At 38.0% G+C, this 14,911-nt stretch overlaps 1 protein-coding gene, 1 long non-coding RNA gene and 1 other non-coding gene across 3 annotated transcripts; all 3 read right to left on the bottom strand.

The window, feature by feature from the left end:
• Positions 1 to 8,309: 8,309 nt before the first annotated feature.
• Positions 8,310 to 12,403, bottom strand: LOC110843000 (trichoplein keratin filament-binding protein). Its single transcript, XM_022088904.2, has 8 exons — positions 12,175 to 12,403; positions 11,436 to 11,612; positions 10,757 to 10,919; positions 10,204 to 10,384; positions 9,901 to 10,079; positions 9,593 to 9,769; positions 9,091 to 9,303; positions 8,310 to 8,628 (listed from the first exon to the last, which is right to left on the bottom strand). The coding sequence occupies exons 1-8, from the start codon at positions 12,315 to 12,317 to the stop codon at positions 8,440 to 8,442; spliced, it is 1,422 nt and encodes a 473-aa protein (XP_021944596.2). The 5' UTR covers positions 12,318 to 12,403; the 3' UTR covers positions 8,310 to 8,439.
• Positions 12,404 to 12,894: 491 nt separating this feature from the next.
• On the bottom strand, positions 12,895 to 13,901 carry LOC110842990. The gene is made up of 2 exons (XR_004833719.1): positions 13,339 to 13,901; positions 12,895 to 13,275 (listed from the first exon to the last, which is right to left on the bottom strand). It is a non-coding gene; the product is annotated as an uncharacterized LOC110842990 (transcript).
• A 23-nt stretch (positions 13,902 to 13,924) lies between these two features.
• On the bottom strand, positions 13,925 to 14,776 carry LOC118432949. Its single transcript, XR_004833720.1, has 3 exons — positions 14,188 to 14,776; positions 14,050 to 14,113; positions 13,925 to 13,969 (listed from the first exon to the last, which is right to left on the bottom strand). It is a non-coding gene; the product is annotated as an uncharacterized LOC118432949 (long non-coding RNA).
• Between the last annotated feature and the right edge of the window lie 135 nt (positions 14,777 to 14,911).

Genomic DNA, 14,911 nt, shown 5'->3' with positions numbered 1-14,911 from the left:
CAGGAAAACCAAAGTGAAAGACCTTTCCTCTCTCATTCGTTGTCCACCCCCATTCACCATCCCTTTCCATCAAGAAGAAAGAACCAACTCCTGCCAAACTATCAGTCGATAAGCCCAAGCAGCTCAAATGCATCTCGGAAAATATCTAATGTCTCGTACTCTTCCAATGTCATGAAACAGCCAGTTGGTCGGAGTGAAAGCTCATAGCGTGGAAATATGGGAAGGAAGGAAAAGGGCTTTATGAAGGCCAGTCGCAATTGGAGAAGAGATTTGTTGGTGATCACGGTCATTATGGAGTTTTCCATGAATGTAGGTTTCATTAAATAATAATTGGTTTCTCTCTGCTAATGACATCACTGCAGCCAACCATCATTCAATAATTCGTCTCTCCGATTAAAGTGATTGGTGTAGAATTGTATTATTCAATCAAAACCAGAACATAAAACGCAGAATCCTGTGTGCCACACACAAATATATAATTAACATTCGGAACATTATAGCTCATTCATGTTATTTTGTTTAAAAGTAAATTTTTGAGGAAGGCGAACGATGAAATCGATTCAAATTCAAATCCTAGCAAAGTTATCGTTGTAAACAGAATGAGCCCACATTTCATAAACCAACTCAGTCAATCTTTGTTGATTTATATACTCATAAAGGATGAGAGTGTATGTTGTAGTACGAGAATAAAGTAACCGTCGTGCGAGTAGTAAAATAAAACCTCAAATAACATTTGGCGCCTGGTTGAGCGTTGTTATTTCGCTCGTTTGAAAGATGAAACGGCAGAGCATAACAACACACACAGCTGCTGCGGGTGAAGGTGGTTTGAAATAGTCAGAGAAAGTTTGGAGCAATGTAAAGGATGAATTTTTAGCCCTTTGTCTCCCAGTCTTTCATTTCATTTCACGGTTGATTGGAAAGCTCGAATGAACAACATGGGTCGTGTCTGTCGTCTGTGGTCTCGTCCATTTCCCATTATCCTACTGGTTTTTGGCATACTTTTCTTGAACCTCACAGTTCCTACGTCCTTTCGTCTCCCAATGTTTTAGTCTCCGCATTACTACATTTTAGTACTTATATAAGTCAATAAGTGCGTACATATGCATCAGTACTACTTATTTTCCTAAAAGTGGTCATATACTAACATACATTGTGTACATATATATGTACGATGGTTTAACCCTTTCATGTTATTAAGTAAATTATTGTGTTAGTAACTTACTTATTGAAAGAAAATGTTTCATTGCACACATGTGCGTAGGCCTTTCGCCAGATCTGAAATAATTTCAGAATAATTTCAGATCCTTCCAATTGGATTCTAGCGATATATGTCCAACGTGGCATATCCAGTAAAGATCACTTAACAGGAGGAAACGAAAATCATAAAAAATAGAAAAACCTTTGTGCCTATTTGTGTATCAAAAAATCCAGTCACGAAAAAGGAAATAAAAAAGTCTAGAACTTTCAATTTATTTTCTCATCATTTCTCAACTTGTTGTAGAGTTATAGCTATTTCCACTGGTGTGAAAGGGATACACAGTGCATCATACATATATAGCGACCGATACAACGTAGCGTTTAGATCCAGGTTTGAATGTCGACAGGTATTACGTACAACTCGAAAACAACTTGGCGAGCTCCTCCACACATTGTTTCATGCTTCCGGCTGAGAAAACAACAACAGACTCTGTATTTCAGAGAAGGGGGACAGAAAAACAGAGAGGCATAAGAAACCCCAAGTGGAACAAAGACAATACATACTAATGAACACGTCTACAAAAGACAAAATAAATAGCTTTACGTACATTGCAGTACATTGGAACAAAACTCGAATCGAACTGGGTCAGGCGTAGCAGTCAGCCATCCCTCCTCTTGTCCCTCCCTGTGGTGGTCATATGTATAGCATTCTGACTCAATCGATCCTCGTACTACTATTTTCCCCATTTCACCATTTGGCATCATGTGAATTAAGTCAGGAAAATTCTCGGAAAATTCAACATGTAATATTCTATTTACATTGTATTATTCTTTTTTGGCTGAATCGTAACCATACGAGAGGTGATTCTCTATTAAGTAGTACCAATGTTAGAGAATTAACCGATTTCTTTGCAGAGGTTACTGCCTAACGTGCAGTAATAATTAGGAATATTTTTCTTAGCAATGATTCAAGAAAACTTATATTCGTTCAAGAGATGAATATTGCGTAGAATGAAAATGGCCCAAGTTTAAGATGATCCAGGATAAAGTGGGACAGAACATTTGGGCTTTGGTTGAAATTGATGAGAACTTTCCCAAGCCATCTCCATCATGATCGTGCTAACAGTGGCACTTGAGAGGAATGAATCTGGTTTGGCGGATCCCGTTTAGAGAATAGCATACGGAATACGTTTTACATTAAAATAGAGAAAGCAGTCCTGTTGACTGGAATTGATTTCGTACAATTTGCTGTACATATTTCACTCACAACACTCCTTGCCAGAAGGATCAGATTCCTATGCATATCAAATACCACCAAAGTCCAAGTGCTGTTTAGCCGAAGCGGAAAATCCTGCCAATGAAATCTCCAGCGACTCTTGGTATATCTTTTGACCAAATCGCTTGTTTTGGAATTCCATTATTACTTTTGCATTCGGATATAATGCTCAGCAGCAATCACCACAACATGCAGTCATTCCTTCGTGGAATCTTCTACGTTTTATGTCAACCAACCTCTACGTAGTCGACGATTTTTAGAGTACATGCTTCTCCACCCAACAAGTATTTAGTGAGTTGTGCTAAATAACTGAAGTGAATATTCACATAACAAATATTTTTTGATGCTGTAGCATAATCATTTGCTCAATATTGTACGTAGGTGTCATTGGCAGTTAGATTCAGTTTGAGAACTTTTTAAAAATCAGTTCATACAAGCTACAGAACCCCATTCCGAGGGACACAATGACTACTAGGCTACTTGTGATACGAGTAAAAAAAAATCGTATGAAAATGACACAACGGTTAGAAGCAGACAGAAACCGACATAGTGAAAACCGCGACCACTTACTTTGCGTTCCGCTGTGCAACTCAAATTCACATCCCGAGCCACCCGGTAGCAGGAGTGAGGTCGTATTGTATGACTTTGAATTGGCAGTTTGGAAGGCTTGGATTGGAATGTCAGGCGGGTGATGTGTAGAAATGGAAGTGTCTCTGGAAGCAAACCGCAGCGCTATGTGAATTTCGCCAAAATCAATCCGAATTTTAACCCCTAAAGGAGCAGGATACATGCATGTGCACCTAACACAGCACAATGTAAGGCTGTCCCTACAACGGCGAACCCAATCCCAAGGATTTATTTCTTGTCCTCTCATTAAATGTCAGAATGCAGCAACCTTAGATAGTATGCCCAACCCAAGTATGCAATAACTGCTCGAACGTTTCGTGGGCGAAAGTGCTAATTGGTAAACACATCTTTAATTCAGTCAATTTTATATATAGATCTGCATCTTAAAAATTCAGTATTGCGTGTACGTATATATGTACATACATATATCTGTATTCTTGCTATATGTAGACTTGAGATTATTTCTCTTGATCTTTGTAAGGATGCAGACTAAATACGGATGAAATCTAATATAAATGTCTTGATTGGATTGAAGCACTATACTCCATACATTCGTAGATAGAGAAGAGTCACGGAGGACGGAATTATCTCAAAGCAATTGTGTACATATCTGCCAGAGTAGGTTTACTTTTCCAGGAGAGAATGTATTCATTTTAATCAAGAATATCGGACAACACTTTCTTCCCACACACACACACACCAGAACACACAGTTCCACCAGGAACGTTAAGATAGAGAACGACCGAGGTCTTAACGTTGTATGTGCCACGCTGGAGTTCTTGCATTGTAGTGTTGCCACTACGGTTGCCAGATTCTAAGAAAAGTTGGCCTCGCTCGTAATTAACTTTAATCTCACCGATTGTTCTATCTCAGTTGGCACTGGTTTGGCCTGGATTGTTTTACATATTTCATTGGCTTGGCAAGCAAGGTGAAGCTGGTGGTTGTGGGTATGGTCTGATGGGCCCCTGATTTCCAACCTTTCTCCTACTTACACGTACACAAGCGAGAAATTTTATTCATTTCATAGCTCAAGACTTGAATCCTGCATGTCTGACAGAACTATAGGAAGGGAAGCGGATCCGTAATAAATCTTGCCTCCTGATTTTGATGAGATTTTGCTTCCTACTCTTGATGAAATATTTGCACCTCTACTGTTTTTGCATTCGCCAAATTCCATAAAGCCCGAGGGTGGGTAACCAACAGCAGCAATTTGAGTACACATTCAGCTGAATGGTTGGGAGGGGAAGAAAAAGGAATAAAAATGGATGAATGTAAATTGATGCAAGAAGTAGAGAGTTCCAGAAAGTGTTGAATCTGTGAAGATGAAGGGACTGGGAAATGAAATACGTTGCGTTTCAACTCCTTTGAAGAACGTAAGAAAAAGGAAACTTTTAGGTTATTTATTCCTCAAGAAAATTAGGACAGGACAGACTCGACTCGTTTGAAATTTAAGTGGGATGGAATGTAAAGAAATCTTATTATAACTCAAGAAAGAGCTAAATCCAATTGCATTCCATTATTTCTTTATTTCTCATGGAATTTTGAGAAATTTCAATGATGAACCTTGTCTGCTCTCATTTTCCACCAGCTCGTCTCCGTCGTCGTCGTCCTTCTCACTAGTCGCACTATATTCATTGAGAGCCAGCAAAGAAGAAGAGACCCGACACGACGATGATGACAACAGTTAGGACCCAACTACCGACTATGGGCCGTGATTGCAGAGAACAAAGTGAAAACCAAGGTTTATGGAAACTGAGGAGCTGAATAGACTTCCCACTCTATACTTACACACGTTCCTATAAGTACGGACGTATGTATATAGGCTTTTGTGCAGATATGCGAGGCTTAAAAAGACACCAAGTCAAATTAAAGTTTATGTTGTAGCACTGTGAGAGCATAATTGAATTTAGCTACTACCACTCTCTCTCTCCTTGTTCCCTTTTCACTCTAATTTGCAATTTTAATTATTGAGAAAATTCAACCATACACGACAAGTTTAACTGTCGCCAACGTGCTCCTCGCTCGCTGGCAACACCCTGCCAATCTTTATTCTTCACTCAGCCAGATACTTTGCAAATCACTCCAATGCGGCAACAAATTTTGTACTCATTTAATAATTTGATAACCCTGAATCACTCTGTATATACATATTCTGATTCAATCAAGCTTTACTGCGAAGCCTACATCGTTCAAGTAAGTAACAGATATGCTCGGACCGAAAAAATTGACTTGCTAATTCAAAGAATTTAAAAGTATCCACGAATTAGATTTAATTTTATATTCTTTGTGCAATATTATGGAATATGCAAATTAATGCTTTAAATTAAGTTTTGAGCTGGCAGTCCAAACTCTTGGTTGCCGTTCGTATGTATGCATGAGATAAATTTGTGAGACCTTTCCTTCTGAGACATTTCCATACTTTTTAGTGGTTTCTGCTGCCATGTCATGGTTTACCAAGATATAAAACTTGTTCAATACACACATGGCAATAAACAACCATCAACTATCAATCCTTTTTCTATTCAATCCATTTATCCATTATAAATCTGGAAAGGCATGACAAATCGTAAATCTTGCTGTCAGAAGCTGCGCTTTGCGTGTTTTGCGGATAATACAACGATACGATCGTGGGGCATTATTGTTCTTTTGAAATTGCAATGCAGGCGGACGACGACTAGCAGTAACGACGAATACGGAGATATGAACATTCAAAATTTAGTGATTCAGTCCAGCACCGTCTCCCATACACCAGCGAGCAAGACTCATTTCTTATGAATGATCAAATGCACACACACACACACAAGGAGAGCAAGCAACAGTACTTTCGTGGTTAGTTCGAGAGGTGCATAAATATTGGATGTGAGATGTGAAGAGTGGAGAGAAAGGAGAAGAGAACGGATGAGAAAGCAAAATGTGCTTTCCCCATCACCGTCCAAACTATATCATCTTTTCAGTCTTTTCACAGTCCATTACATTATGCATTTTTAATGACTCGCTTTTTTGCCAAAATATCAACTTCTCAAAGGTTGTAGATACACACGGACTTGCAGCCTTGTAATTCAATAATTTTACAGCGGAAATATGTATGGTTCGTACAAAATTATGTTTACAGCATTAAGCTGCTGAACGAACCTGAATGGATTTATAAAATCACAGTTTTTTTAGTGATTCAGTTACAGATTCTCAAAATAATGTAACGTCGTTGGGTGCTAGAATTAGTTCTACGAGTACGAGTATGTATTGCATAAAATATGATAGACAGGTAAGTCAAATTTGTATTGCATTCGTAGTTTTCGTGATCAATAAAACGTTCATATTGACTGACTGTGATGTGATTCCAGTGATTTCAGACTCAACTTTTATGCATGTACTTATCATCACTGAAACTTTATATGACTAGTCAAAGATTATAAAAAACTTGACATATAAATTAATGCAACGACATTATTTTTAGTTCGTCAGTACGAGATATCTTGAAGAATCAAGAACTCCAGAATAATTATTTGCACGTACATACACTTTATTTTATTTTTAATACATCTTTACAAGATTGTAGTCTAAATCTATAGCAGGTCTACTGGCTACACATACATGTGTGTACCTGCGTAAAATGACGATTTAAATTAAATACGTTAAATATTTCAGCTTGTTAAGTTGCAAGTTTATAGCTAATGCATATCACCTGCAGCATTTTAAAAGAATAAAGTTTAACGTTGTAACAAAAACTAATAATTATGATAAACTCAGTAGAGAACATATTTAGCACGTCACGATCTCATTTAATCGTTTCATGTTTTACAAAAACGGAGAATGATGAAGGTATGCAGCATGTACATATTATGTGCACCCGTAAAATGATGCGTACATAAATTCATCCATTAACCGCTACGAACTGCCACTTGCTAGAAAAATGTGCCATTGTTATTGATACAGGTATCGACTGGCGAAACTGGACAGTGAAAGCAGGGGAAACTAGGCTCCTCGTGCTGTATGCAAGTAGTAATTGTCTACCCCCACCTGTGCTAAGGTCATTAACGCAGCCCAAGAGATGGAATAAAGGAGGAGGCGGGGATAAAACTTTTTTGATTACTTTAATTAAAAGCTCCAAAGCTGTGGAGGAGCAGGCTTGTATGAGATTTACCAGATCAGGATGTGGCTCATTTTGCGGTTTCTTTTCTGCTCAAAGGCACCTTAAAGACGATTTTGGACCAACAGACTCTCACCAAGCGAGGTGAGATTGTGTTGGTCTAATAATCCGCCTTATACCGACAGATACATGTATCTACATAGAGGTCTGTTTGAAAAGATTGTAAACCCAAACAACAACTTAATATCCGTCTCTTTTCCTCAGCCTTGTTGAATGGCTGGAAAAAGTCGAGGAAAGAAATTAGGTTGGTTTATTAGACGCAAAAGTTGGTGTGGCGTGGCTGATGTGGTGGTATAAATAAATGTGGAATGGAGTGTGAGAATTACAACGAGAATTAGTTCACTGGGGAATAAAGAATAATGTTTTCCTCCTTTCTCAAAATAATTTCCCTTTCTCTCTGCCACTTTCACTTCCACACTCTTGATTGCCTCTTATTTTCTCTCCTCATTTTCACAAATCTGCAAAGCTGTGTTTCGTTCCACCCTCCTTTAAATCACCTATTTATACTGATTACAACGGCATAATCATAATCTGACTGTTTTAGCCATTTGCGCTATTACCATGTCGAAGTTAAGTAGCACACTTGGGACTAGTGCCTCCAACTTCCATGCCATCTAATCCAATTAATGAGGCGATCTCTGCTAATCACGCAGCAAGCAGGTTGTGTTCGAAGGAGGACAAAACTAATTCAAAAATTTCCACAAAAGAAGATTCGCTTGTATTCCGTGGCATTGTGTTTGTTGGTTATGGATATCTCTCAAAAAAGCCTTTAACGACTTATTTACTTCCCCTTCACTGCATCCCAAGGTGGTAAGAAACGAGTTATTCCTCGCCGTATCTGTATGCACGGGCAGTTGGACGGAGAAAGCGGTGGTGTGAGTTACGAACTAGCTTTCCCTCTGTGGGAAGAAATGCACAATATCCGAGCCTTTACTTTCTCGATCGTCGTTTGTCCGCAGTCGAACTAAGGGTTCCCCACCTAGCGTTCCACAACGTGTGAGATTTCTTATTCTGATAACAGATGATGCTCAGGGTACTGTGTATGCCTAAAATGTAAATATCTATGTGTGTCTGCATCGTTTATTTCTAACAGCAAGTTACAAAAATTATTAGAAAGCAGGATATAGATATGTACATATATGGATTTATATTGTGTGCATCATGTCATTTTGAAGATGCGCTGTCTGATTTTTCAAGTACTCCAACTTTCACCAATTGGTCGAAGGCATTGCTGAACCTTTTTTCCACTCAACATTTCCCTGTATGGATTGCTCCTCTCCAACTTTGCTTGCTTTACTGTGGTATTTAACCGATTCAGGAAAAATCCCTCTTCCAACTCGCCAAGGTCTCCTTCTCGCTTAGTCTCATTTGAATCTCGACCCTGAATAATTAATTTTTAGTAAATTCGTTAGGTTCGATTATATACATTTTTTTCTCATACACATATTTCATATACATGAAAATTGCAATAATGAGCAATAAATAAATCAAACTTTATGCAACTAATATTCCCTTCCATTTTCTACGCATATCGTTATGGGAGCATTATCTGGTCTCAAACATGTAGTGCACCGTACTGTGTTCATTAAAACCATACAAAAGAGACTAAATAAATCCCTCACAACTCGAATAAAGGCATACACACGTAAGTGCAAGGGAAAAGCAATTGACGACGGAATTATTATATAGACTTGACTTTGTCCAAATTAATAAAAGATTGCTTTGAGTTTCTTTGAAATTTTGAACATGACGCAACTTATTTCCTCTCGTATGCTTTGGGAGACGTTTTGATGGGGTTATTTCTTATTACTTTTATTCAAATTTATGAGTTGCTCGTTATTACCTTAACCGTAGCTTGATACTGCAATTGACAGTCCAAATCGTTGCGATACTGCTGGCGTTTCTTGAGCTGAACCTCTTTTTCATACTCCACCTCTCGCAAATACTGCTTCCAATCTTCTTTCAGGTATCTCAACTCTTTCTGCCGCTCCATTTCCTCCTTGTCCCGGAGAGCTTTCAAATCGTCAATTTGCTGAGCCCGACCTGCCAACACGTTCTACTCCGTGCCATGAAACAGACAACAAAATACATAATTTATAAACATATTTATTTAGAATCCTAACATTTTGCATTCATTCATTCCTTGCAGAATTCTGAATTATAGTCTGACTATGAGTTATGCAAATATAGTTTAAATTGAAAAAAGACATTTAGATTACAGATAAATTATGCAACAAAGAGAATGAGAGAGATTCAATAGCTTCCAAAATTAATACATCTAATAATAAATATAGATCTCGACCGTTTATGTTATAGGATTATTAACAAATATGAGACCAACTTACGCAAAATAATTGTTTTCGTTGAGCTTGTTCCTTTCTTCGAGCTTCATTCACCTTCAAGTACTGCTCCTCAATTACGGCATCAATTACTTTCTGCAGCTCTGCTTCTCTGCTATTACCGTAACAGTCTCGTTTTTTGAGGTAATCCAAGTAGATGTTGATTGAACGCATCAGTTCTCGCTGTTGAAATAGGTTTTCATCAGCATCGCCAATATTATTATTAGTATTATGTAGTAGCAGTCAAAGTGCATACTACCGACAGCCCCCTTTCACAATTAATTAGCAAAAAGTTGGTGACATGTTAGACTTACTTTTGCTTTGTTTCTGTCCGCCTCCTCAATATATAGTTCTCGAATCGCTTTCCGGAGGAACTCTTGAGCTACGATTTCTTCCCTTTTAATTCTCCGATCTCTGTAGTAATCTCTGGTTGCCATCATTTCTTTGACATGCTCTTTAGACTTGATGAATCGTGCATTCTTTTCTTCCTCCCCTTCAAAAATAATAATCAAAAAAGATTTATCCCGCCCGTCCTGCCTTATTGATAAGCCTTTTAACTCTAGGAGATAAAAGGTCAAATGGTTGATAGGAGGTCTAAAATGATTTATATAACTTACGTTTCCTCCGTTCTACTTCCAATTCTTTCTGAATCTGAGCATTTATGGCCAATTCTCGTTCTTGGATTTTGGCCTGATCTGCGGCCTTTGCCTTTTTGTATTGAATTTGCCTGTCCAGTTCTGCAAGTCCTTGCTTCAACGCATCGGCTCTCATGCAATCGTACGCAATCTCACGCTTCCACTGCAATGAAATCCAATTTTGTATTTATTGAAGTGAATAACATGGAAATATATTGCTGTGCAGACTTCTTCGCAAAAAAGGCTCATTAGTCTACTTTTTTCTGCCTGGGGACCAAATTCTTTTGGTTGAAGTGAAAAGACCAACTCTTAAATGGTAACTTGTATACAAACTTTCGTGACTTTAAAATGTTAAGTGTTTAAATGTTCAGAAGGTCTGCAAGCATGTAAATGTTTATTAATTTAAATGAAACACTTGGGCAGACTTTAGGTGAATCGTAATCCTAAAAATATGCGTTAAACTGTGTTCTAATTTATCACTTGTATTAAATAGGTAAATTTTCGTGTGGTGTTATCTTATCAGATAATATCTTACCTTATTTTCCACATCCAGACTGACCAAATGCGCATACATACGATCGTTCTCCTCTTCTTCACACTCTAATCTCTTCTTCATTTTGACCTGTTCTCCCCAGTCTTGTACGATTTCCTTTGTTATCCGTTTTGACAGCAGCGTCCGCATTTGTTCACATTGATTTCTAGAACAACAAAGGTCTCCAGTTATTATGTAAACAATATTCAACAAACAAAACATATTTACAACAATTAAATGTGGACATTGAAGTGAAGTGTGGTTTAATAAAATTAGCATACAGAGTGAGGTCACATTTTCATAAAGGGAAATGACATGGCCAAACCGCAACTCCATTAACAGGGGATGAACTTTAATTAATTTAACTGTTAATGAAGATCCTCATTGACAAGCCAAAGTTGAGTCATTAATAGCATTGAATGTGTGTATGTATGTATATGTGCCAGTCCTCTTTACCCATTATGTTAAATTATACGTCGCATTAGATTTTGCTTGCACAGCTCAACAAAATTTAATTATCCATTTCTATTATAGCACACATAACTTGGATATATTATCCTTACGTAGGTTTTAGGGATAAGTATGTGAGCAAACAAGTGAGCAAATAAGTACGGACATTCTGTAATGTCTTCCATTGTAGTTTCTTTGATGACTGTATAAAACAAGGAAAAAAATGACTTACTGAAATGCGAGATCCAGTTTCTTTTCCACGAATTGACGTTCCTCTTCAAGACGCTTTTCTTTTAAAGCTTTCACTCGCTGTCTCATTCCGTCAATTTTGGATTCCTGTTGTCTTTCAAAGTCAGTCTGCATTTGCTGAGTGTGCGAAAACATTTCATTTTCCATCATCCTTTTAAGCCTGAAATTTGATGAAAGTTTTCAATTTGCACTTGACTAGTATTGGAATGGTGATTGTTCTATAGTTAGTATTCCGGCATGTCTGAACTCCTTGTGTAATCCTCCAAAATTTATTATAGATATTTGGCACATAATCAACAGGAGTTAGAAACCTTGTGCCGCAAACAACAACACTTACAAGAAGTTGGTAAACAACTTGAGCAAAGACTAATTAAACTCGTTTCAACCACATCAAACACGGGAACTGAGGACTTTAGATTTGTAATGAATTTTCAAAATAGATACAGCACCTCTCTTATTACAAATATCAAATCAATCCAAATTTCATCATTTACAAGATGATCTAAAGGCGGAGTAAGAGTTGGATGGGATCGCAAGACTGGGAATTATTATCATTCTATGTATTATGTACAAGTACGATTATCACACTCGTTAAGAATTATCAAGGATTATTAATTTGACGGCAAAATGATATTGATGAAGAGTATAATACGTATATTGATTGAACTACTTTTTTGTTGGGATAGAATAATGTACGGTCTAACGAAAACGATCTCACTCACCTGTCACTCCTTGTCTCCAGATCCATTCGTCTCTCTTCCATTTCCGTTTCAGTCTTGAATTTAGTCAGGGCGTCAATTTTCCTTATTTCCCCTCCGTTCTCCATTTTTTGCCTGAAAGCCATTTTTCTGTCCGTTTCCAGCATAATATGGATTGGTTGGAGGCGTCTGAACCTTTCGTTCTCAGATTCTCCAACTTTTGGTGGGTTGCTGAGTTTCCCACATGGAACACAGCACTTGGACTACATATATCGATCATACAAAGGGACTTATTGGAGCTCGGAGCAATTCTGGCTTGTTTGATCATATAACCAGCAGAAAACAATAATGCAAACTAAAAAATATGTGTATATTTACCGGTGGATCCATTGATGCTCCACATTTGCACGGCACCAAATAAGCCATTTGCTTTATGGTTGATGGATGATATTGCAAAAGCCAAGTGTCCCACTTGAACAATTAAATTAAATCGCACGGTAGTGCTCAAAGTTGCTCCGGGGTTTGTTAAATAAAGTCAAAGCCCACTTGACAAAGGCAAAGAAATTGTTCTCTAGCTTTGAAATCGAGAGGATTATCTCAAACTTTGGATTGGTCTTTATTGCTACAACAACTATGTATGCATACAATTAGATAATGATAATGCATCAAAATACACGTGGTGTTGGCGAGGATTGAGTAAAGGTTTACATACTCTATGAAAATTATAGTGCATGGCATTGCATGTTTCATTTACGCAATGTTTTCTCGTGAAACTCTTTTATTAACCCAACGACGTAACAAAAGTATAAAATGAGATTTACAAAATATCCTTGAACAACAAGCATACGCAAATATTGCGGCAAGGTGGTGGTATAAACAAGCACTTATTGAGAATCATTCACTCTTAAGAACCATTCTTCCATTATTCTGGAGAGTTGGAGTAATCCCCATTTTGATGATGACGATGATGAAATCAGCATTCATTCCAATCATATTTGAACATTCGTAACATTGGCACTTTGAATGAAGAAGCTTAGCGGCCGTACCCACCGCCACCCCCACCGGATGGCGGCCCATATGAGGAACCTACACTTGGCGCATATCCTCCTCCCCCTCCACCACCACCTACAAAAATCATTAATTAGTACTGACTATTTTATTAAAACTATTTGAATAATAAAATCTCACCTCCTCCCCAACCACCGCCCCCACCGCCTATGTTAATTATTAATACACATTTTATTTTCGTTACAGACGACAGAGGTACTTTCCATGTTTGCTCTGCACAAACTCGAGCATCTCAAAGAATTGTTTCAAATTTTAACTAACCTTTTCCTCCTCCACCTCCACCACCTATGAAAATTAGTAATAAATGCAATTTAATAATTACTGACATTGAGATAACCTATTTCATGGCCTGATTAGAAATTCACCCCATCCACCACCACCACCTCCTCCTATGAAAATCATCAATTAGCATCACTGAACTGATTGCCTTTAAACCATTTAATGACCTTTACCTTTGCCTCCTCCACCACCACCACCTCCTTTCTTGAAGATGCTTCGGAAGATTTTCTTTAGGTTAAATCCACCTCCACCTTTTCCTACGAATCAATAATTAATTAATCAGAACTAACGCACATCCTTCACTCGATGAATAATCCGATATTAATGCGACCACTCCACTCCATTCCATGCTGACACATAAATGATGTTGCAATACCTCCACCACCACACCCACCGCCGCCGCCGCCGCCTCCGCCACCCCACCCTCCGCCGCCGCCGCCGCTACCTCCACCCTTCCCGCCTCCTCCCCCTCCTGTAGATTTTCAAAGTAAAAATATACTAAGGTCCGACCAATAGTGGGTTGTATGGATGGACGACTGGACAATAACTTACCGCCCAGGAAGGAACCCGCATTGGTCACATGTATCACTGCCAGGGACAGACAGACGAGTAATGCCTGCAAGGCAAATCAATTTATGAATTTAAAAATCCGTTCGGTACACCAATATGTGAAGCACTCAGGACACTTACCACTTTCGCCATTTTTATCAAATGGAGGCCTCGTTCAACGATAGAAAGACGTTACAGAATGACTCCACGTCTTCAATTCATCGACTTTATATACACGGTCAAATGCGGTTTTACAAATAAAACGCTGGCAATAATATTGCAAATATACAAAATCTAGTCAACAATGTGTCCATTCAAATCATTCATGTAAGCTTGCATAAAAATCGTGTGTATTCATTTCATTTAAAGAAGAGGGGCCTATCATTCACGTTACATCACATCGAATCATACATAACAGAAGCTATGTAGCAGCACCCCGTAACTTAACGCACTTGGCGTCGTCTACTTTGCAATTTCAAATTCAACCATACATATGCATACACCAAGTAAGACAAAGCATGGAGATGAATTTATTTTTGTCCCCCCTTCCAAGATAAGATACATACGTACATATTAAATAATATTAATACAGAGGATATGATAATATTACTTCTACGAGAAAGATATGAAAAGCAGGCTCTACATGGTAGTAGTGCTATCGCTTATTTATAAATAGTCTGTCACCTAAATAAGTAACTAAAACATCACCTCGTCTACTCCATAGCTGGGCTGTTGTTACCCCTAAAATTAAAATTAAAATCGTTTCCATTCATCAAAAGTGGGCTATCACCCTTTCTAATCGTAAATTTCGTTTTTAACCACTTGTGCATAAATTTTACTAATTGAAGACTGTTTTAAAACTATC

Source organism: Folsomia candida, unplaced genomic scaffold (genome assembly GCF_002217175.1).
Source record: "Folsomia candida strain VU population unplaced genomic scaffold, ASM221717v1 Fcan01_Sc001, whole genome shotgun sequence".
NCBI lineage: Eukaryota > Metazoa > Arthropoda > Collembola > Entomobryomorpha > Isotomidae > Folsomia > Folsomia candida.
This window is presented reverse-complemented; position numbering and strand designations above follow the sequence as displayed.

Coding starts and splice junctions, on each gene's coding strand:
- LOC110843000 (XM_022088904.2), bottom strand. CDS start 12,317: ATGCTGGAAACGGACAGAAAAATGGCTTTCAGGCAAAAAATGGAGAAC. Junction 10,080..10,203: donor GGAAGTAGAACGGAGGAAAC/GTAAGTTATATA, acceptor TTATTTTTGAAG/GGGAGGAAGAAAAGAATGCA. Junction 9,770..9,900: donor CGGACAGAAACAAAGCAAAA/GTAAGTCTAACA, acceptor CTATTTCAACAG/CGAGAACTGATGCGTTCAAT.